General features: G+C 44.6%; 1 protein-coding gene across 1 annotated transcript in view; it reads right to left on the minus strand.

Annotated features, from left to right (window-relative positions):
• Positions 1–5964: 5964 nt before the first annotated feature.
• LOC126100701 (glucose dehydrogenase [FAD, quinone]-like) overlaps positions 5965–24677 on the minus strand; it is an 84915-nt gene continuing 66202 nt past the window's right edge. Inside the window, exons 8-9 of the mRNA XM_049911317.1 lie at positions 12177–12360; positions 5965–6621 (exon numbers count right to left, since the gene is read on the minus strand). Of these exons, the coding sequence (XP_049767274.1) occupies positions 6097–6621; positions 12177–12360 (709 nt within the window). The 3' untranslated portion in view covers positions 5965–6096. The remainder of the gene's footprint in view (positions 6622–12176; positions 12361–24677) is intronic.

Consider the following 24677-nt stretch of genomic DNA (forward strand, 5'->3'; position numbering starts at 1 on the left):
GTGCCAGTCTGTTTCGCCATCAAGTGTCTTATTTCATTCATGTGACGTCTGATTGGCCTTTGAAGCAAAGTAATTGTGTACGCTCATATTGGCACTCGTATTTGTGGAGCAATTTTCGAATGAGCAGTATATTTTTCTTTCCATTTGTGATGCTCTATTAATCCATGACTGAGGAGAAACATTGTCGATAAGGATGACGTCCGATCTACGAGCAGCATGGCAAGGGGCTTCTCTGAAAGGACTTCCACAGTGGAAAGAATGGCGCCTCCTGGAAGCATGAACGTTTTCTCAGCAAACAGGAGAGAGCCGTGTGCGCATAGGACCTGCATCGGGTGAGAGTCCTGGTAGTTGCTGTTAGCAAAAACTGATATCGAGGACGGTGTGCGACTGCTTATAGACTGTGTGGCGATTACTATGGTGTCGTATACTACGCGCGCACTGGAAGTCGTAGCGGCTTGTCGGGTTATCAGCTGGCGCAGACGCTACAGCCTGAACTATAGATATTTGCCCACTTACAGCACTTGGCAGTGAGGCATGTAACGTTTGCCCTTAAAACCACAGTACTATTCCTCTGTCAGAATAAGAAAGTGATTCACAGCTAGTTGTTCACAAGAGAGCTGCCACAGCAACAACGAATCGGAAATGAGTTTGCTCATGCCTTCTGTCCTGTTCATCGTTGCAAACAGTTTTGATTCGTTTTTTTAATAACTGCATTAGTTCTTTGCATGGCGTGTTTGTCTTGCGATAGAATGCCATACAATAGTCCCGAAAGTATTTGGAATACTGATAACTGATAAGATTAATACCGCCCTGCTAAGTGAACCCAATACTGCACAGTAGCCCTTTCAGCAACATTGGGGCGTGTGTGTTCCACGATAGGTTATTGAAGAACCAACGAGAATTTGCTGTATGTTGTTGCTACGTATCGATGACGCACTGGTAGTAGCCTGCTAATAGTTTGCAGAATTCTTGTATTTACAGATTCCATATGTAGGTTGTGCTGTCTTCGCATTTCACTGTTAATCCTCCGCTCCGGGTTGCCGCATCGAGATAGTTCGCGCCTACAGATAGGCAACCTAATAAGAAGATTTGCAAAGCGATCTAGCGAGCTGCTGTTGCGCCTTTTAGGACTTGGTGTAGTGAGTTGCACTGACGTACTGACGTTTGCCGCGTGCCCTTATTAAACTCATAATACATGTTTTACAAAGTGAAGAGATGATCTGTCCTCCGATGTGGGTCTGTTCTCTGTTGGTTTTGCGCAGTCGTCTTCTGAAATCCCCAGAGTTGCTTACCATCAACCCTGCATGTCCTCCCCTCCCCACGTTTGAAAACGAAACGGCAAAAAATATTTTGTTTCATTTTGATACTTCAGATTACGACATTAAATTAAAAAACTATACATTATCTTTCACTCCGAGAAAAGGGTTGGTGCTGAAAGGCGTTAGGGCAGCTTGTGAAAGTATCCTGAAAGGAAACACTCATTTGCAACGATACTGCGTGCTCAGACAAACGTGAACCGACGTCGTGCTGTTCCACAGTCGGCTGTCAATCATTTTGTTATTTTGATGGATTTATGAGGTTGCAGAGGGTACCTCTCTCTCTGCCGTGCCCTCACCTTTCTAATGGCGGCTACCTAGTGGCGCGACCACCGTAAAGGGTGAGCGAAACCCTTAGGGTCAAGTTTATACGCACAGCAGAGGATATTAAGCTGAGTCTTTTGAGATGCCGAATAAATGGTCGGAAATACGCGTGTTTAACTGCCCATGTTTCGTGCGAGCAACCAGTTGGTGGCGTGCGAGCTTAGAAAGGCGGTACACTGTGGTCTGCGGTGTGTCCACTGTGGAGTTTACCGCTATTTACAGGTCATTCCCGGTTGTCGAACACGACAAAATACGGGAGCTTGTTGCCATGCATTTAATGTACAATGAAGTAGGATGTAATGCCTGGAAAACCGGAGCAGTTTACAGAGCCAGTTTTGGCAACGTGCGTCTTCCTAATTGGAATAAATTTATCGTTGTGGGTAGAATGTTACAAGAAACTGTGCCGTTTAAAGCCACGGAGGGCAATTAACCGTTCACGCGGACGTGAGAAAGTGTTATTGTACTGTGTGGGAGAAGATTCATCAGTAAGTACTCGTCTACTTCCCCGTGAATAGCGCTCTATGAAGAATACAGTGTGACAGTGTGGGGAGCACTTGAGCAAGAAATGGGAAATGGGACCAAATGACTTCGGAACCAAAGCTGATTTCTGTCGGCAAACTGTCCAGCACTGCACTCCAGTCCCTTTATATCGTATAGTTTGCGAATGTCTCCCCCCCCCCCCCCTCTCTCTCTCTCTCTCTCTCTCTCTCTCTCTCTCTCTCTCTCTCTCTCTCTCTCAACCGCGCTCGTTTTGCTAGCTGCGATAATGAAAATGCATACGCTACATTCGTCGAATATTAGAAACTGTAAGTCTTGTTCTCCTGGTGAGCATGAAGTTTCAAGACGATGGTGCACCATCTCACTTGGATATTAATGTCTGTGAGTACCTAACAGTAGACAGCACCGTCACTGGATTGCAAGCAGACGTCCAGTTTCATAGCGAACGCGATCATATGATAACATTCGTAAGCGTTTCCCGCCTTTGGGTTTATGTGAAGTCATTCGGTGCATGAAAGCCTAGTGGCAACTGAAATGGAATTAGATTGTAGGGGACCTAGCTGCCTTTCTCGTTACAAAACGGACGAGTTTTGTGCGTTGGTCAGGATTTACATTTTACTTGTGATGAGGCGTTGCTGATGATATAAACTGTTAATACACCGCCTCCCCGAAGTGTTCCCAGACCAGATTCTGTATCCGGCGTGTAGACGATGTCAGCGCAGTAACTACCGTGGCAGCTTGAACGCACAACTTCCAACAACAAAAGCCTATGTAGAACCCCTAGGAGCAATAAAACGATCATACAAAATTTCTTCTACTTTTTTAAATTAATCCAGTCTCGAAACTTTTTGGCCAAATGGGGTATTCGCTTTTCTTCGTAAGTCTAAAAGTAGAGAAAAAGGATAGTATGAATGTTTTACAGGAAACAACTTTAACAAAAACCATATAATTTTGTGAACAGACATCTAGATCGCTTATTATAATTTCTTTATTACGACGTTTCGGCTACTGTAATCATCAGATAACTGCAATTAAGATGAAAGGAACATAGAGAGACAGGAGTTTGTTATACAACAACCTGACCAAAGTTAATAAATCAAAAGGTTAAAAAATATTTTTGAACCTACTCGTCAGAGAGCTTAGAACTTATAAAAGAAGATTTTGTGTCAGCACTGAAATTATGTCTAATCGGGGCCTCAACTAACAGCTTGTTCCAAAAAATGTTATACAGAGAAAAGTTTTAGTCGACAGGTGGCGCTAACGTTGGCAACGTCGCCTTCGAATGTTACTTCATTATTCATATATTTCTTGTTTCTTCATACTTACAAAAAGACAATCGCGTTTAAAATAGACACATTCAAAGTCAAATTGTGAAACGCAATGAAATTGAATGTAGTTCTGTACTTGGAAATCAGCTATTCAAATGGCGCCAGTTAGCACTTGTGGAATTCTCCACCTAAGTATTCACGAAATCTGGTACACAGTAATACCAGTGTAACAGCAGCGTGAACTTCAGTATTACGTGTGGAATAACGCTTGTATGTGCCTGAGATAAATTGGAGTGCGTGTCGTTATAATTACATTCAGTCTGCATGACTACTTATAATGGTATGTAATTGTGGAATTCTAATTGTGCACAACTGTGACATTGCGTTTGATCGATGTGCTGTTTCTATGTCTGATTCTTGTATTATTCATCTGATGTTAGCTGCACTGTCAGTTGAAGTCTACATCCGCAAAGCAATAAAAAAGGCAGATGACATTACGACAGATGCTGACCACCTTTCTGTCCCGTGTTTCATCATGGCCTTGGTGCACAACCATTCCCATGCAATCGGCGATGATGAAATACTGGGGTTGGCACTTAAATAGTGGCAACTATTCATTCACAACCGATAGAAAAGAGTTACATGTTTGCACCTATTACTGTCCTTCAGAGTAGTCACCAGCGTGGTGTAGAACCTGTTTCCAGCGATGTGGAAGGCGTAGTATACCGTTAGCAGAGCCTGTTCTGTTGATGGTGCGAATGGAGCGGTCTACTGCCTGTCTAATCCATGGAACAGTTCTGAAGCGAATGCCACCGTCAGTGCACAGTATTACTGTTCGTTTTTGCAGCATCACCTGCGACCACCTTTGCGAAAGAAGCGGCGACACTTTCTGCGCAACCCTCCCCCCATTTTGCACGACAATGCGCGGGCGCATACAGCGCAAGCTGTGGCTGCTCTGTTCGGTCGATGGTACTGGGAAGTACTGTACCATCCACCATACTCCCCGGACTTAAGCCCTTGTGACTTTGATTTGATTCCGAAGATGAAGGAACCAGTTCATGGCAGTCGCTTCAGAACTGTTCCATGGATTCGACAGGCAGAAGGCCGCTCCAATCGCACCATCAACAGAACAGGCTCTGCTAACGGTATACTACGTCTTCCACATCGCTGGCAACGGGTTCTACACAACGCTGGTTACTACTTTCAACGACAGTAACAGGTGCAAACATGTAACTCTTTTCTATCGGTTGTCAATAAATAGTTGGAACTATTTAAGTTTCAACACTCGTATATGTATTACATAGATTGTTCTATTCATTATAATTTGTTTTATAAGTTTACGTATGTAATGTACTGTTTGACTACATTTTAATTCACATACCACAGTTTTCTGTTTATCGGGCGCGCGTAATTAGAACAGCAAGTACCACTTTTGTAATCGCTACATCATATTTTTGTAATAATTACATTTAACAGTCAAGTTCATGCTACTGTTACATAGATGTTGCTAGGTAGGAAATTTAACGAATACTTGCTGTTAGTTTGGAAAACTCCACATTGGGTAATTAGTGGCATCTAATAGGTAATTTGACGAGTATGGTGTTACACTCGTTTTATAATTTCACTTTGTTTATATTTTAAAGATGATCTGCACTTTTATATGTATGTAGAGACAAAAATATGTATAAATAATAAAATGAGACAAAATTTGAAGAGCACGTCACCAAGACTAGCGCCACCCGTCGACTGAAACTTACCTCTATGCAAAATTTTTTGAAGCAAGTTGCAAGTTGTCGCCCCGATTAGGTATAATTTTCAGTACTGACGCAGAACCTTATTTTTTCAGTTTTTTCAGCTTTCTGGTGAGTACCTTCAAAAGTATTTTTGATCCTATATTATCTTTCCTTAGCTTGGTGTTGAATAACAAACGTTTGCCTTCCTTCATTTTCCTTTCATCTTAATTGAAGATATCTGATGATGGCAGTAGCAGAAAAGTCGTAATTAAGAAATTTTTAATAAGCGATCTAGACAGTTTTACAGTTACAAAATATTCACAATGATCACGGACACAATAGAGGAAATGCATTTCCTTTATTAATAAAAAAACATATAAGCCTGTTTTCATTGTTTTAAGAGAGTATTTTTTTGTGTTCGGCCTTAAGATGCACAAATGCGAGTATCCTTCATGCTGAGGGATATAAGTGAGTCGTATTAAACTGCCGAAATAGTACTTGTACCTTTCCGACCAATGAAGAGCTGTCAGTGCTTGAGGCACTTGCATGTTTCTACATTATGAACCGGACACCTAGGGGGCGAAACAGATCGTGTACATATTTACACTTTGTGCGGCTAGCGCTTACATTTGATAATGAAGCTACATATTAATTTTTGACATTGAAATGAAATGAAATGATCGTATGGCATTGTTGTTCGGGAGGCCCCAAGCGGGGAAGTTCGGCCGCCGTATTGCAAGTCCTTTTTTTAGTTGACGCCACTTCGGCGACTTGCGAGTCAATGATTCCTTACATAAAAATATCGAATTCTGTGTCGCCTGTCGTCAGTCACCAGTATGAGTGTCGGCCTTTAATGCAGTTTCGGTCTCTCTTCGCGGCTATCTCGTGCTGTATTTCTGAAGTGCCGAGAGTAACAAAGACGGCGTGCTGGCGGGTGTAGTACGGGAGGCGGGTCGCCTAGGGCTGCCGGGCCCCGGCCGCCGCCACCGGCTGGGCAGACGTGGTCTCCGGGGCCGGGACGGCGCCCCAGTCCTGCTTGATCATGTCGGCGGCCTTCTCGCCGATCATGTAGGTGGGCGCGTTGGTGTGCGCCGTGGGCACCGTCGGCATGACGGAGGCGTCGGCGACGCGCAGCGCCGCGACGCCGCGCACGCGCAGGCGCGCGTCGACGACGGCGGCGGCGTCGCTGGCGGGCCCCATCTTGCAGGTGCCCGACTGGTGGTGCAGCGTGCCCGAGAGCCGGCGCGCCGCGCACTCCCAGTACTCGTCCGGGTCCTCGCCCCCGCCGGCGCCCTTGAGGTGCTCGCAGCCGGGCACGGGCGTGGCGTGCAGCCGCGACGCGAACCTCTGCAGCGGCGGCCGGCCGGCGATGCGCAGCGCCTCCCTGATGCCCGCCACCAGCACGCGCAGGTCGCGCTCGTCCGAGAAGAAGTTCGCCTCGAACAGCGGCCAGTGCAGCGGGTTCGCCGTGCGCAGCCGCACCTGCCGGCACGCGTGCACGTCACAACACCGTCCTACATCTACATCTACATTTACACTCCGCAAGCCACCCATCGGTGTGTTGCGGAGGGCACTTCACGTGCCACTCTCATTACCTCCCTTTCCTGTTCCAGACGCGTATGGTTCGTGGGAACGACGACTGCCGGAAAGCCTCCGTGCGCGCTCGAATCTCTCTAATTTTACATTCGTGATCTCCTCGGGAGGTATAACTAGGGGGAAGCAATATATTCGATACCTCATCCAGAAACGCACCCTCTCGAAACCTGGACAGCAAGCTACACCGCGATGCAGAGCGCCTCTCTTGCAGAGTCCGCCACTTGAGTTTGCTAAACATCTCCGTAACGCTATCACGGTTACCAAATAACCCTGTGACGAAACGCGCCGCTCTTCTTTGGATCTTCTCTATCTCCTCCGCCAACCCGATCTGGTACGGATCCCACACTGATGAGCAATACTCAAGTATAGGTCGAACTAGTGTTTCGTAAGCCACCTCCTTTGTTGATGGAATACATTTTCTAAGGACTCTCCCAATGAATCTCAACCTGGTACCCGCCTTACCAACAATTAATTTTATATGATCATTCCACTTCAAATCGTTCCGCACGCATACTCCCAGATATTGTACAGAAGTAACTGCTACCAGTGTTTGTTCCGCTGGTCACGTCCAGCGCTCCATCTGTGTAGGAGCGCGTCGAGGCCCTGCTGCAATACTGAGATAATTTTATGGATGCCGCCACAAAACTCTCGATCTCGTAATAACCGTACTCCACAAGCCTCGGTCCTATTCCTGTAACATAGGGCAGTACTATGTGGGTAACAAGGTTGTCGCTACTGCACTATATTCGCCCAAATTCTTTACTTCTATTCTAGTAATCATTACGCGAGATGTATTTAGTCTTATATGATGACATAACGGCAACTCTGTTTCACTAGCGCCCTGCCCAACATCCTCACCGACGCCGACTCCAGCGTAACAAGAGTTTCAAAATTCTGTGAAATGTCTGCCCTCACCCCTAAAGTAATGAGTAAACGTGCTCTAAGACCTTGGGGGTGCATAGGTCGACCGAGCAGTTCAGAATTGTTATTCGTCGACCTTATATGCCATGGTTTAGTGTATCATAAAGGTGATTTTCACAATTGGTGTATGGGTTTTAATACATTATACCAGGTGTAGAAGTATGAAACCGGAATTTCGCTATAGACGGTGTTGGCCGTCAGTGCAGGGCCCGTGAGAGCGCGTCTGCAGCGCCACCTGCCTCCTGTCAGCACACAGCGACCCGAGTTCCGTACACCGGTATCTGATGCAAACCCGTAAACATGTCAAGTTTTGTGCCTACGGACTAAGATCTGCAGATAGCATTGGTTTTCTATTATCATTTGATGAAAACTGCTGCAGAATCGCATCGAATGCTTGTCGAAGCTTTCGGTGAACATGCTCGTGGGAAAACTGTGTTTGGAGTGGTTCAAAAAATTCAAAAGTGGTGACTTTGACGTGAAAAACGACGAGCGCGGAAAACCACCGAAAAAGTTGAAAGAGAACGAATTGCAGGCCTTGTTGGATGAAGATGATACTCCAACTCGACAGGAACTCGCGGAGCAACTGAATGTGACGCAGAAGGCCGTCTCTCTTCGGTTGAAAGCTATGGGAAAGGTACAGAAAGTGGGAAAATGGGTTCTGCATGAACTGAATAAAAGACGGCAAGCAAATCGGAAGACCACTTGCGAAATGCTGCTCGCCAGATACAAAGGAAAGTCATTTTTCCATCGAATAGTGAAAGGTGATGAGAAATGGTTATGTTTTGAGAATCCTAAGCGTCGTAAATCGTGCGTGAATCCGGGCAAACCACCCACACAGTCGTATTGCTCCTTGATAACGCCCCATCACACACAGCAGTACGGGTCAGGGAAACGATCGAGGCGTTCAGTTGGCAAATAGTAGGGCATTCGGATTATTCTCCAGACTTGGCTCACTCAGAGTATCATCTATTCGCGTCACTGGGACACGCTTTCGTTGAACAAAGCTTCAATTCGTATGAAAATGTACGAAAATGGCTCCCTGACTGGTTCGCTTCGCTCCAAAAGAACTTTTTTTTTCGTGGCATTCATAGCCTGAAGGAGAGGTGGGTGAAATGTATAAATAGCAATGGAGATTATTTTGAATAAAATATTGTTTATTAGTTTCAAACAACAGATTTGTAATTATTGCAACCGAATTCCGGTTTCACACACCTGGTAAGCAACTGGGGCAGACAAACACACTCCCAAGACGTCTGCACGCTGCCACCCAGCAAGGGCGCTGATGACCGTGCTGTTGGTCACTGAGCACTCCAGATCCGTTGTCATCACGAGACGTACGTACGGTAGATTTAAAATTTCTCGACTCGCAGAGGAACTTAGCTTACAGAATTTCGCGACTGCTCACGCTCCGTCTACAGACGCATCACAGTTCTCGTAACTGCTTTCTGACGTTCCCTTCTTTCTTTCTCTCTCCTTCCCACCCCATCTCCCTGTTTTGGTGCTGATAACACTTGTCAGCATTCCAGGTCCGCGAAGAATACTGAATTCTCCTGTTCCTCCTTAGTGGTCAGAATATATTTCAAACATAAGATGGGTAGATACGCGAACCATGTACAGAGAAAATGAACGAGAAATGTACAAAAAACAATTGCAGAGAAGAACCTCCATACTGAGGGGACGGGAGGGATAATATATTGAATCAACAAGGAATAAAAAATTTTTCAGTGCTGGACACGATAAAAGTATAAAGGGGAGGCCAAAATAGTTTATATTGGTCGGTTATAGAAGATAGTAGATGTTGCTACAGTGCGAAGAACAAGAAGAAGAGAAGAAGAAGAATAATTTGGGATCCTGCAGAAACTAATGGCATCAAGCAGTCGGATGAGAGGCGCTAAATTCAAAGCAGATTCAAGGCTCCTACTTTCGTGTGCTCACAATATGTTTAAGTTTTATCACTTTGATTTGGACGTAAAAATTCTACTTCGCCTTCCTCGGTGACTCTTATGCTACAAGCAAAGACCTACAATAGAAGCAAAATCTTGAAAATAATTTTATTTCAAGACTTACAGTGTTGGCCCATAATTGTCTCGCGGCAATAGACAATCACTACATCAGTTCTGCGCCGTGATGGTAATGCAAACCCCAAAAAACTGTTTAACTTTTGAAGCTGTCAAGGAAATTACCGGGATTGACAAGATTTATTTGCAGAAAAACCTCTCGCTTCCGATGAAGTTGGGTAACCTAAAGGTAGGTGGTAATTTTCAAGTTCATCAGAGGTCGTTTGGCGACTCAGTAATTTGTAATATTGTCACACGGCTCGTTTATTTTTATAAGACTGCGCCCGAAAATTATCGCGTGGCTGCAGTGTGCCTAACCCGGAATGAGGCAGTTAGCTGATTTGGAGTAATAGTATTCAGTGCAGGTAAACTGTTTCAATCACCGATGTGATGCAGTGGCTGGTTGTGTTTCTTTTAATATCTTCTGCCGACATGGCTGTTAGGGCGCTTCTCAAATGCGTTAAAGCATCTTCTCTTTGCTGGCTTTTATCGCGTAATTGTCGGATTTGGTAGCGTTGCAGTAGAGATTGGAGGGATGCCGTTTCTGTCGCCTGTCTCGTGGATCAAACTGTAGCTGGCGACCCTTATTTAGACTGGTACTACCTGTGCAGCAGTGTGAAGAAGTCATCCAGGTTCTCCGATTAATCGGCGGAGCGTTACATCGCCACGAGTGCGTGGATTCTGGTCCCGGCCGGCTGTGTGATGTCGCGCGACGCCACTGAAGTTCCGAAGACACAAGAGAGGTGCGTCTCACTGTGTCCAGTTTAAGTGGTTCTCAGAAAATGGACTGTCCCTTAATTTTGCAAAAAAACTCACCATATCCAATTCTGTGCACGGAATGGAGTCATACCGACAATTGATGTAGCATATGATCAGGGGTCAGATAACAGGGTAGATTTCTCCAAATTTTTGGGTGTTCACATTGATGACAACTTGAACTGGAAGAAGCATTATACTGAGCTTCTCAAACAATTAAGTTCAGTTTCTTCCCCTCTTCCTATAATCGCTAGTCTTGATAATAAACAGATCAGCCTGCTAACGTACTTCGCATATTTCGACTCAATAATGTCTTATGGAATAGTTTTCTGGGGTAACTCGCCAGTTAGACATGCAGCATTGAATGCACAAAAGAGTAGTGAGAATAATTAGTGGTGTTCACGCAAGTACGTCATGTAGGCACCTTTTCGAGGAGCTAGGTATTTTAACTGCACCATCAGAGTATATATATTCGCTAATGAAATTCGTTATAAATAATCCATATCAATTCGCGAAGAACAGTGATGTTCATGCGTAGAACACTGGAGGAAAAAATGACCTTTCCTACCCGTTATTGAAGCTGCCAGTTGCTGAAAAAGGAGTACTTTATCACGCAACAAAAATCTTTGATCATTTACAAAATTGTAAGTTCTGGCTGTAGAAAAGCACTACCACACGCGCTTGTTCAGAGAAGCTGTAGAAATACAAAAACAGGGGAACAGTTTGAACAAGAAAGAGGAAAGCCTTAAGGTAAACGGATCCTGGCTTCCCGTACTGCAGCGAACGACCGTCGCAGGTAGCAAGAGGAGAACCGCACCGGAAATGACCGCGGAGAAGCCCTCGGACGTTGGCGGGCCAGGTACATATAATCTGCGGCCGCGAGCTCGGCTCCACCACCGGCAGTGGAAGGTGAAGCTTTGACAATGCCAGCCACTCCTGCTGGCGAAACGTCAGGAAAATCATTAGATGAACGGCGGCCGAAGAACCCGAGACAGAAACCAACAGGCAGTTTGTCTTTGATCATTTGTCCAACATAAAGTGCATGGCAGGTACCAGATAAAGTTTTAAATCTAGTTTAAAATCATTTCTTTTGGACGACTCCTTCTGTTCTATGGACGAGTTTCTGTTTCAAAAGTGATAAAAATAATTCAGAACTGGCAAAAAAAAATTGTACCTCTGAATGTAGTTGCATGTGTACAAAAATTTCAGTAATATTAGTGTTAGCACTATTCATGTGTGTGTATATATGTCTTCTAATCTGACTTGTTCCGGATCATATCGATAAAATAATCGTGAAAATGATCTACGGAACGTGACATAACTAAACTGAACTGGGGAGTAATTGGTAAGACGAACAGGTGATTGTGTCATACTGTGCGTCTAAAAGAAGCCGTTGGGAAGGGTCACAAACTAATTTTACGCTGCTTTCTTAATCCAAAGAACAGTTTCGGCAATCGAGAACTGACAGTGTTACAATTGAGTAAAGTGGTGTGGTGTAGATTCCGAAGTTTTCTCTTTTGTAGTGCAATATGTTCCCTGTTCGTCACCTTGGTCGCAGCATGGTGTAAGTACAAAGGAAACTTCACGTAGGCTTTCGTGTACAGAGGTGTATCCAAAAATGAAGTGCCTCCAAAACAGGAGAGTGACGCTACAGTGCCACGACACGACACGACTCGGCTGGTCTCGCGCCGCGCGCCGTGTACGCACCCGTCCTCGGCTGCGCGGGTGCATGAGCAGCGGCCAGATGGTCCAGGCGTCCCTGTTGTCGACGGAGCGGTACATGCGCTCGTAGAACTCGTCGCTGATGCCGAAGCCCTTCCGCAGGGCGCCGCCGCCGTCCGAGTTGAGCGACCCCGAGGCGTACAGCAGTTCCACGTCGGGCCGGCCGTACCTGAGGCACAGTGCGGATACTTCACAACAACTTTCATCTTCACCAGTGAACATTAACTTCTGTTTCGCTTCCATCCGACTGGACAAAAGCAGTAATCACACCAATCTCTAAACATGGAAACAGAAAAGATTGTAACAACTACAGAGGTATCTCTTTAATCAGCGTTGTGGGTAAAATCTTCTCAGGTATTGTTGAAAGGAAAGAGCGAGTATTAGTTGAGGACCAATTGGATGAAAATCAGTGTGGGTTTAGGCCTCTTAGAGGTTGTCAGGACCAGACCTTTAGCTTCCGGCAAATAATGGAGAAGTGTTATGAGTGGAAAAGGGAATTGTATCTATGCTTTACAGATCTAGAAAAGGCATATGACCGGGTTCCTAGGAGGAAGTTATTGTCTGTTCTACAAGATTATGGAATAGGAGGCAAACTTTTGCAAGCAATTAAAGGTTTTTACATGGATAGTCAGGCAGCAGTTAGAGTTGACGGTAAACTGAGTTCACGGTTCAGAGTAGTTTCAGGGGTAAGAAAAGGCTGCAACCTGTCTCCACTGTTGTTAATATTATTTATGGATCATATGTTGAAAACAATAGACTGGCTGGGTGAGATTAAGGTATCTGAACACAAAATAAGCAGTCTTGCATATGCGGATGACTTAGTTGTGATGGCAGATTCGATTGAAAGTTTGCAAAGTAATATTTCAGAGCTAGAGCAGAAATGTAAGGACTATGGTATGAAGATTAGCATCTCCAAAACGAAAGTAATGTCAATGGGAAAGAAATATAAACGGATTGAGTGCCAAATAGGAGGAACAAAGTTAGAAGAGGTGGACGGTTTCAAGTACTTAGGATGCATATTCTCACAGGATGGCAACATAGTGAAAGAACTGGAAGCGAGGTGTAGCAAAGCTAATGCAGTGAGCGCTCAGCTACGATCTACTCTCTTCTGCAAGAAGGAAGTCAGTACCAAGACTAAGTTATCTGTGCACCGTTCAATCTTTCGACCAACTTTGTTGTATGGGATCGAAAGCTGGGTGGATTCAGGTTACCTTATCAACAAGGTTGAGGTTGCGGATGTGAAAGTAGCTAGGATGATTGCAGGTACTAGTAGATGGGAACAATGGCAGGAGGGTGTCCACAATGAGGAAATCAAAGAAAAACTTGGAATGAACTCTATAGATGTAGCAGTCAGGGCGAACAGGCTTAGATGGTGGGGTCATGTTACACGCATGGGAGAAGCAAGGTTACCCAAGAGACTCATGGATTCAGCAGTAGAGGGTAGGAGGAGTCGGGGCAGACCGAGGAGAAGGTACCTGGATTCGGTTACGAATGATTTTGAAGTAACAGGTTTAACATCAGAAGAGGCACCAATGTTAGCACTGAATAGGGAATCGTGGAGGAACTGTATAAGGGGGCTATGCTCCAGACTGAACGCTGAAAGGCATAATCAGTCTTAAATGATGATGATGATGATGATGATGATGATGATGTTTCGCTTCCGTAGTTTTGAAAATGGTGAAATATTACTAAACCGCCTGATAAAAAGTGAAACTCCCAGAAGGAGAGGAGGAAACGAAATGAAATTTCACGGTTTGAAAGCGCACTTGATGTTAATTCAGTGATTACAAAAAAAAAGTCAAATTTACGAACAACTTGGCAGTATGAACGCACTCTCGAGTACGTTGTCGCATCATCTCTGGCCTCGACGCGCTGACTGGGTCGGAGAGAGGGTATCGTGAAGCCGTTCTACAATCTCCCGAGGCACGCTGTCTCACAAGTGTTGTAACTGGTTCTCGATATCCTGGAGATGGAACTGACATCCGAGCTGCCACACGACACATTTCATAGAGAGACGTACTATTTGTCGTCAAACATTGTCCTGTTGTGCAGCTCCGTGGCGTAGCGGTAGCGTTACCGCCTACCACGCACGGGGCCCGGGTTCGATTCCCGGCATGGGACCGGGTCTTGTGTGTGCATCATCATTTTCGTCATCATTGAATCGCAGGTCGCCGGCGTGGCGTCACCTAAAAAGGACTTACAATACGGCGGCCGAACATCCCCGAATGGGGACTCCCGGCCAACAATGCCATACGATCATTTCCATTTTTCCATTGTCCTGTTCAACAATGGCCCGACGATACGGTGGCCTGAAGGGTAACACACAGGGATAGAGGTGGGTCGAACTCGTTCATTCCCGTGAACTACTTCATTCATTTCACTCTTTGCCGTGAAGCGTTCAAATGAAGTAGTTCATTCGTGAAGTACGGAAGCCTAGCGAAGTTGCCCAGTTCGCCGCTCAGCCGCTGCTACGCTCGCTTCGCCTCGCTCGTACAATAAAGCTTCGTAATACTTCACAATTTTACCAACAGATGGCGGAACTATGGAGTAACGTGCACGCAACGTTTTACGCTCTTACAGCGTCTGAGTTATCTTAAATACAGCATGGTCGAAGGGGACAAAGGGCGTTTCTATCTGTGTCCAAGTGTCTGAATAATTTTATCTTGGACTTTACGCCCGTGAACGGCACCTCGTATTTTAAAGTGTTTGTCTCCGTTTATATGTCCACCATATTTTTTGTCTAATTGTCTTCATTTCTGTTTCTCTGCGGCCAAAGAGCGGCGTAGTATGCTGCTGCAGGCCTGCCTGTATACAGGTTTCAAAATGACAATAAAGAAAAAAAAAGGGGGACAAAGGAAAGATAAACAGAGAAGGCTGTCACATATAAAGAAGGTACTACATTTAATCTTGCTCGATATTTTCTCATGAAGCGCCCAGAAAAGTCTTTATCAGCCAAATGAAACATTATTTGTTGTATTCATGAACTGAAAGATAGGGCTACCAACGAAATGCAGTCCATTTTTATGTTCCTTTTAAAATTTAATCCAAAATAGAATGAGTGTTTAACACTGTGACAGTCTATATACATACGTTAAGTAATTATTCAGAAGTTTTCCTGTAGATTTTATTTTTGTTGACAATAATAACCCACTAGATTCAAAACGTAAGCTGTCACCTGTAGTCACTGGTACGATTTCAGGTAAAATCCCTCTTTCAGTGTTATTAACAAACCTTTTATTTTCATGTTTGCTGTGCGTGCTCACACAGATAGCCACTTCGTTTCTATCTTTAATATTCATTTGTCTTCAAGCGCTGCCAACGGTAGGCTACCCGTAGACGCGAAGTTTAACTGCACAAATAGTCACGGTTAATGATGTCAGCACTGCAGGTAGCAGCTGACGCTGCCTTCTGCTCACCCCTCACCTCCTCCACCCGTCCTAAACCTATCGTTCCCCACTAACACCGCGTGATTCGTCGACAGGCAGGACAGGGAGGAGTGAAGTGGTGGGAGGAGGAGTGTCGTGGGAGAGGGAGAGGGGAAGAGAGTGAGTGAACTAGAAAAAAGTGTGGAGTGTGCTATCTGTGAAGAGTTTGAAGTACCAGTTCATTGAAATTGAATGGTTAGTTCACACTTCACAGGAGTGAAGCGTTCATTTGAACGACTCATTCACGAGCTCCCCATCACTACACAGGGACACAGGATGCCCGTGACCTCCTGTCGTGCTATCGGAGCTCCCTCAATCACGGCCAGGCGTGACCTGAAGTCATACCAGCTGTCTCCCCAGAGCATTATGCCAGGAGTAACAGCGCTGCGCCTCTGCCCAGGTCACTGTAGCAGGGTCATCCGAGTTACCGGCAGAACCGCGGTTCGTCGCCGGACACACAGTGTGACGCCATTCGTCAGCAGGCCGTGCAGGTCAGCACTCCGGACAAAGCCGTTCACCTTGCGGTGTTGACAGCGGCCTGCATGTGGGGCGGTAATTCTGTAGCCCGGCTGCTGCCAGTCCACGAGCAGTGGTGCGGGATGAGACGGAACGCTGCACGGAGCCCGCTACTTCTTCGCGGATGTCAAGGCGCCGTGGTATTCCCGGTGGTCGTCCCTCGGGGTTGTCGGGCGTGGTCGACCAGACCTTTGGCCACGAGTGGGCCTCTTTCCACGTTCCAACGCAGCCCAACATCGGACCACTGTGACATCGAGAAGCCGTACAAATCTGGGTATTGCAAGATTCGGCCACATTGAGGAGGTTCACAGTGAGACCGCTTTCAAACTGCCTCAGGTGCCGACAGCGCTGTCCAACAAGAGTACGCGGCATCTTCGAGTCCTTCACAGCAGTTCTCAACGTCTGACACTGTTCACGTCCCTTAAATGACCTATCTATCCGCGAACGACATTAAACACGGAAAAGATGAGTGCCCTCTGCTGGCCGCTCCACGTGTCAGAGAGGATTGCAACTCTAATCGTTTACGTATCCACCGATGTTGTGTGCACGTGTACAAAGTTACATGGCCGTTTTACCACGCTTTATGGGCGCTTCACTTTTTTTTGTCAGGCAGCGTGTATCTGAAAATATGATTACTCACAACCTTTAAGTCTCTCTATATAAAGGACAATGCACTGACTGAGTAGTTGTCGCCAAGCTCAAGCCGCTAAGGATAGAGACTTTTAAATTTGTGGAGGCTGTTGATCTTATACCGTAGGCTTCATTTAAGAACGGATTGTCCTATATTTCACTCGTAAGGGGGTGAAATAGGAGCCAAAAACCTATTTGACAATATGTCGATGTTAAGGGAATTTTGAAGGTAGAACTACAAAATTGCTTTTTTTTTAGGTAGAAATAATAAGACGCGTATCAGCATTTTCAGAAATTCAACCACTAAGGGATTATTATAGATCGGCAATTTGTTCGGAAAAAAAGCATTATGAAAGGCCGACTAAAGCATTTTCTAACTACGTCTATGAAAATTGGTATTTTACTACTGTTGTAAATAAAAAAAACTTGTTTCAGTGTTTTTGGATATTCAACCCCCCTAAGGGAGTGAAGTACAGGGTAAAAGATTTAAGAAAACATTTCATTATATTAAAACATCAGAGATAACTAACTGCATGATAATCGGTATTCCATTTCTTGATAAGAAATAAACATGCTAGCTGATGAAACTTTCTAAGGAAATATCTCAACAAGAAATCAAAACGCAGGATTAACAATAGCTTACAAGATACTGCAATTTGTGAACACCATAAAAACACCATTAAAGAAAAATAAAAAGGTCTGTGCAGACCGTACGCTCTATGCGAGCGAAGTAACGGGCCCTGAGCTATTTCTATAAAATATATCGCGTCCAATCAAAATGTGTGCCTGGCTGGAACTCAGAACCGGATTTTCCAATTACCGCGTTCAGTCGCACTATCATTAGCCTACCAGTGCAGACCTCTAATTCTGACTCAATTTTTTCTTTGTCTTTTTCCACCTAAGATTTTCCAACATAGTTAATAAGCACAACAGATTAATCATCCGCAGGTGAAGTTACACGGATACCGTGTAACTCCGTCTCTGCTCTTGTTAATGATCTTCTACATCTGCATCTACATGGATACTCTGCAAATCACAATTAAGTGCCTGGCACAGGGTTCATCGAATCACCTTCACAATTCTGTTATTCCAGTATCTTATAGCGCGCGGGGAGAATGAACACCTATATCTTTCCGTATGAGCTCTGATTTTCCTTATTTTATCTTGGTGATCGTTGTTCGTGTCAACAAAATATTTTCGCATTCGGAGGAGACAGTTGGTGATTGGAATTTCATGAGAAGATTCCGTCGCAACGAAAAACGCCTTTCTTTTAATAATTTCCAGTCCAGATCCTGTATCATTTCTGTGACACTCTCTCTCATATTTCGCGATAATACAAAACGTGCTGCCTTTCTTTGAACTTATTCGATGTACTCCGTCAATCCTATCTGGTAAGGACCCCACACCGCGCAGCAGTATTCTAAAAGAGGACGGATAAGCATAGTTTAGGCAGTGTCCTTAGCAGATCTGTTACATTTTTTAAGTGTCCTGCCAGTAAAACGCAGTCTTTCGTTAGCCTTCCCCACAACATTTTCTATGTGTTCCTTCCAATTTAGATTGTTCGTAATTGTAATTCCTAGGTATTTAGTTGAATTTACGGCTTGTAGATTAGACTGATTTTTCGTGTAACCGAAGTTTGAGTTCCTTTTAGCACTCATGTGGATGACCTCACACTTTTCGTTATTCAGGGTCAACTGCCACATTTCGCACCATTCAGATATTTTTTCTAAATCGTTTTGCAGTTTGTTTTGATCTTCTGATGACTTTATTAGTCGATAAACGACAGCGTCATCTGAAAACAACAGAGGACGGCTGTTCAGATTGTCTCCCAAATCCTTTGTGTAGATAAGGAACAGCAAAGGGCCTATAACACTATCTTGGGGAAAGCCAGAAATCACTTCTGTTTTACTCGATGACTTTCCGTCAATTACAACGAACTGTGACCTCTCTGACAGGAAATCACAGATCCAGCCACATAACTGAGACAATACTTCATAAGGACGCAATTTCTCTACGAGCCGCTTGTGTGGTACAATGTCAAAAGCCTTCCGGAAATTCAGAAATACGGAATCGATCTGAAATCCCTTGTCAATAGCACTCAGCGTTTCATGTGAATAAAGAGCTAGTTGTGTTTCACAGGAACGATGTTTTCTAAACCCATGTTGACTGTGTGTCAATAGACCGTTTCCTTCGAGGTAATTCATAATGTTTTAAAATCCTGCTGCATATCGACCTTAACGATATGGGCCTGTAATTTAGTGGATTACTCCTACCACGTTTCTTGAATATTGGTGTGACCTGTGCAACTTTCCAGTCTTTCGGTGCGGATCTTTTGTCGAGCGAACGGTTGTATATGATGAAGTATGGAGCTAACGCATCAGCATACTCCGAAAGGAACCTAATTGGTATACAGTTTGGACCAGAAGACTTCGTTTATGATGCTTCACTATTCCGAAGATCTTTGCTTTTACGTTACTCATGTTGGCAGCTGTTCTCGATTCGAATTCTGGAATATTTACTTCGTCTTCTTTTTTGAAGGCATTTCGGAAGACTGTGTTTAGTAACTCTGCTTTGGCAGCACTGTCTTCGATATTATTTCCATTGCTATCGCGCAGAGAAGGCATTATTGTTTCTTGCCGCTAACATATTTCACATACGACCAGAATCTCTTTGGATTTTGTGCCAGGTTTCGGGTCAAAGTTTCGTAGTGGAAACTGTTATAGGCGTTTCGCATTGAACTCCGTGCTAAGTTTCGAGCTTCTGTAAAGGATCGCCAATCTTGGGGATTTTGCGTCTGTTCAAATTTGGCATGTTTATTTCGTTGTTTCTGCAACAGTGTTCTAACCCGTTCTGTGTACCTAGGAGGATGAGCTCCGTCGTTTGTTAATTTATTTTGTATACATCTCTCAATTGCTGCCGATACTATTTCTTTGAATTTAAGCCACATCTGGTCTGCACTTACATTATTAATTTGGAATGAGTGGAGATTGTCTCTCAGGAAGGCGTCAAGTGAATTTTTATCGGCTTTTTTGAACAGGTATATTTTTCGCTTATTTTACTTCGGCGAGGATGTAAAGCCCTAAGTTTCTTCAGGTGTGGCTCATCCAGCGGGAGCCGCTGATCAGGGACGGGAGTACACAGAGCTCCCAAATGTTGGACACCACGTTTAACTCGTTATTTCGAACAGTCCCACACCGCACCTTTTATGTCGAATTAAGAGAGAGTGATTTAGCGGGCCAGTCGAGATGCGATGGGATTCCTGAATGTTTTTCAAACCGGGAACGTTTTCGTCCAGCCCAGTCTTCACAAGACACTCATCATGAATGTGTAAAAGAAAAGGAAACACTTAGTTCCCACGAATGCTGAAACTAACATTCTGTTTCATGATCTCGGTAACATGAATGAGTACGGCCAAATCGTGGTACGAAAACACTCCCATAATATCACAGAAGAACCTGTCGGTGCATTCGACGTCTTGCATCATTTGGACAGAAGCAAAATCAGGAGTCTTCTGAACACGCTACATGCTTCCAGTCACCTCCTATGCTTATTCTGTATTGTCTGGCCCGTTGGAGACGTACAGCTTTGTATGATACAGTGACTGATTACCTTTGACGAAGTACCTCACTCCAAATGCTCATTGTATGCAATTCGCTTCGCAGTGTCTCTCGGAAACAGTTTGAGATGGACCTGCACTGAGACCAGTAGTCGCTGTCGGATTTGGAGCCGCTCGAGGTGCGACACTCGTCTTTGGTTCGTGCCGATTAGTGTCCTGTACCACCACTTCTCCTTCGCCGTGTAACGTGGATACGAGCGGTACACCAGTCCTTATGAACGCGTCATATAGAGCAACAGCGACAACCCCAATCCTGCGTGAAGGTTTCTTTTTTTTGTTGTTGTTGGTAAGATTTGAATATGACACCAGAGAACGATTCTTTGATTTGCGTACCCCACTGAAGCTGATCTGTGTGCACCACACAATGGCAATCTCAGGAAACTGCCCTTTCACGGGGTGTTTTCGGGCGTTCGGCAGGAGACACGCCAACCATTGAACGGATGTCATGTCCAAAAATTCGTATACATTGTCGGACACTGCTTACTGGCATCTCTACAGTGTTAGCGAGACTGAGTACTGGTGGGAATTACTCATGGAATCTCATCAATTGTACAGGTATCTGAGAGCAATGAACGTTAGTCAATTCTCAAAAATTCAAAACCAGTGGTAAGACTTCTTTGATACAGCTTGTTGCCCCTTTTATTTATGTTTAACGTTTTAAAAGAACTATTGTTACTTTTTTAAAGAAGCAAATAATCATGTATCTCCGTAACATCCACAGCGCGCCCTATCAGTGTTGGCTCTCCGGAAACATTGTAGTATTTCAGCCATAATCATGCCGATTGTGTGGAACCACAACTTCAACAAAGCTTGTCGTAAATGTGAAACCTATGTCTCCGGAGAACAGCAAACAGCAAAACAGATATCTACGTCTACACCTACATCCGTGTGTTATAAACCACTTTGGGGGTCCTTCTGCTCGCAAAGGGAGTGACGGTAAAACGACTGTCCGTATGCTTCCGTAAGAGCCCTCATTTATCTTGCTATTCTTACGCGTAATGTACGTCGGCATCTGCAGAATCGTTCCGCGTAAAGAAAGACACTCTCCATCCAGGGATTCCCATCTCCGTAATACTTGCGGGTTGATCGAACCTGCCGGTAAAGATTCTAGCAGCACGCCTCTGAATTGCTGCAATGTTTCCATTAATCCGACCTCTTGTGAACCCGAACATTTTCACTCAACCGGAGTCTACCATTCGCTTTCCCTACAATCGACTGCACCTGCTCGCTCCATTTCAGTCCCATTTCATTCCTTCCACTCATATCCCCTCGTTCCACAGAGCATTCCGCACCACACACAATGGCACACGCGCCTACAAAACAAACCAGTGGACACCGAAATAAATACATATAGACAACGCAACGCAAACAAAAGACGACCGAAAAGGACAGCGACAGTTGACAACACTACAAACAGTTTCAAAGTTCACACAAACTTCCAACACACGTTTTAGGTGAAATATGCTCCTAGAATTCCATGGCGACACAGGTGAGAACAAGACCCCCCCCACCCCCTCCCCAAAAAAAAGAATGTAAGCAGAACCGAACAACACTTTAACCTAACCTCACTAAAAAAAAGTAATACTGTAGTGTAGCTGAAAACACGTTTATTATATACATAAAACATGTATTAAAGACCAATGAGTGAGTGTGCTTTGCAAATAAAAAAAGCGAAACGCGTATGGCATAAAAACAAACAGCCTCTTATTTAGTTGCATAGGCAGATCCCCTCTCTAAGAGAATATAAATAATATTATAGAAACAGCTAAGGAACTGCGGAAAGCATAAAAGAAGATGCTTAAAAAAAATATGCGTCAAACCACTGCAGTTACGTGAATGAAGGCACGTTGGTCGTTCAGATGTACTGAGAACTGCCTAGAAGCTAGGATGAATTTTTGTAGAGGTGATAAGCAGTGAAAAACCGGCATGGGCCGTGTTGATGCGGCCTTCCTGTTAAAACAGTCATAAGTGCAGCTTTTAATGTACAGGCTACTTGCAATTAAAGAGCAGCTACTCACATAGGTCGAGTGTGGAATGTAATTACCTTGCGGCAGTGAAACTTGGTAGATAGTCTAATGGATCAATACTGAATCGATTTACACTGGGAAAAAAATTAATGCCAATTGTGGCCACCAGGCGCAAATCTGTCGCTGTGAATGCAAGGAACAGTATAGAAATTTTTCCATATGTAATGGATTAGGAACGAGGCGTGAGCATAAAAGGTCAAACAAGTGAGGAAGGGGCCATGTTGATTTCATTATGAACCGCCGCTTATACAATTTGTTCAACATGAGCAACGGACACGTTGACGAGACGCTGTACAGCGCCAGATTTGCAACTGGTGGCCAGAACTGCAAAATTGGAAATAGTATTTTTCCAGTGTTAATCGATTCTGCAATAACGCATTAGCATATCTGCCAAGTTCCGCTGTCGTACAATAATTACAGCCCACACCCTACCACCGTGAGCGCCTGCGCTTTAATTATAACCATCTGGTACTAATGCATTTGATAAAGATGTTATGTTTGAAGATTTTTCGGGCCGTATGCTTGTACTGTTGTTGTTGAAGACAATTCTCCGCTTAAAGTTGTATCACGAATACCTTGCCATTTTATTGAGTGTTCTCAAAATTTTTTAGGATTCAGGTAGTCGCCTTTGAGAACAGTTGTTAGTTGTGACCAGATGACATTTTTATATAAAAAGAGATTAGAAACGTTGTTAAATGAGAATAGAACATACGATCTTATAGTTAAAATTGCTCCGAGCAATGAGTTCTTCGAAATGTTAAGAGTACAGCGAGGTCCGATCCAAACGCGAGTCTGGAACCTATAGATTTGGTAGCAAATGCTTGAGAGCACGAGAAAAAATTGATGTGAAAATGTCGATGTTCACTATGAACATGTCATGATATAATAGTGGTCCTGTTAGGACGAGATCAGTAATGAAGCGGATGGATTTTAATGTCTCGTCCGTCAGGAAACGTTGCAGTCGGTACATAAATTCACAGTCGTGGCCACCTGAATTGGTGATGTCTGTGAGGGAAACACGCCACCACTGAGTTTAAGTGATGCAGAGAAGCGACAGCAATTCTGAGTCAGCATGTCCGGGTTGAGACTGCTCGCATGTCTGTTTTTGGAAGCGTACACATTTTCACGCTACGTGTTCGATAGGTTGTCTCGTTTGCTCTATACAGGCACTGACTACAGGTAACGGTCGTGTGATTCCTGCGAGCGGGGGTGTTTTTCTTAAAACTACTGGAGACATTTACGGTACTCGCCTTAGGGCAAGGGGAAGTCTGCTGGCGGAGCTACGTCACTGCCTGGCGGCTGGGCAGTGTGCGGCGGACGGGACGGGGTGGAAGTAAGACGGGCGCTCCTGCCCCCCCCCCCCCCCCCCCCCCCCCAGTAGCGGTGCTCGTTAACGGCCTTTGGAGCGGACCCTGTTTTTGTGTCTGTCCAGTTTCCCTCGGCGACTGATGCGTTTCCCGTGGTAAACAAGTGTACGCAAGCAGCACGAAGACAGGCGCTGAAGCTCACCGCTGTCCTAGCGTTGTCTACAGCTTCCGTTATGAAACAAGCTTCTCGACATTTTTCAGATATAACAGACATCGGTATCGATTCTGCAGAAGCCTCGTATCTGCGAGGGGCAGACAGTTCCACTGCGATTTCCGCGCTTTGGCGTCCCATTCGCGAATGATTCACAAGCCTCCGTTTGAGCTTTAATTTATCTGATTTTTTCCGTCGTGATCAATCCGCGAGATGTATGTGCAAGGAAGTAAGGATCGGAAAAAATTGTAAAATTGTACCCGTATTTCAACTCTGAATAAACGGTTTTTTCATTTGTCTAGTCTCGATTACAAGTCTTTATTAAAAAAAATTTCGATTAACCTGTCATTGTAGATTTACAATCACAATCTTCGGAAACACTCAAATACATGTGGCGATGGTATTACGATGTGGACTTGGGAATAAAGTAATAATATGTCTTAGTTTTAAAGACTCGTGGTTTAAAAAATATGTTTGCCAACGTATCTGTTGCATACATAATAAAAAGAACTTCCTAACCTTTTTCATTAGGACATTGAATCCTTTATATTATGGAGGCTGTAATGTTCAACACAAAATGGAAATCGGTGGTAAGGACTATGGGACCAAACTGCTGAGGTCATCGGTCCCTAGGTTTACACACTAGTTAAACTAACTTACGCTAAGGACAACACACACACACACACACCCATGCCCGAGAGAGGACTCGAACCTCCGACGGGGGGAGCCGCACGAACCGTGACAAGACGACTCG

The sequence above is a fragment of the Schistocerca cancellata genome, chromosome 9 (assembly GCF_023864275.1).
Source record: "Schistocerca cancellata isolate TAMUIC-IGC-003103 chromosome 9, iqSchCanc2.1, whole genome shotgun sequence".
NCBI lineage: Eukaryota > Metazoa > Arthropoda > Insecta > Orthoptera > Acrididae > Schistocerca > Schistocerca cancellata.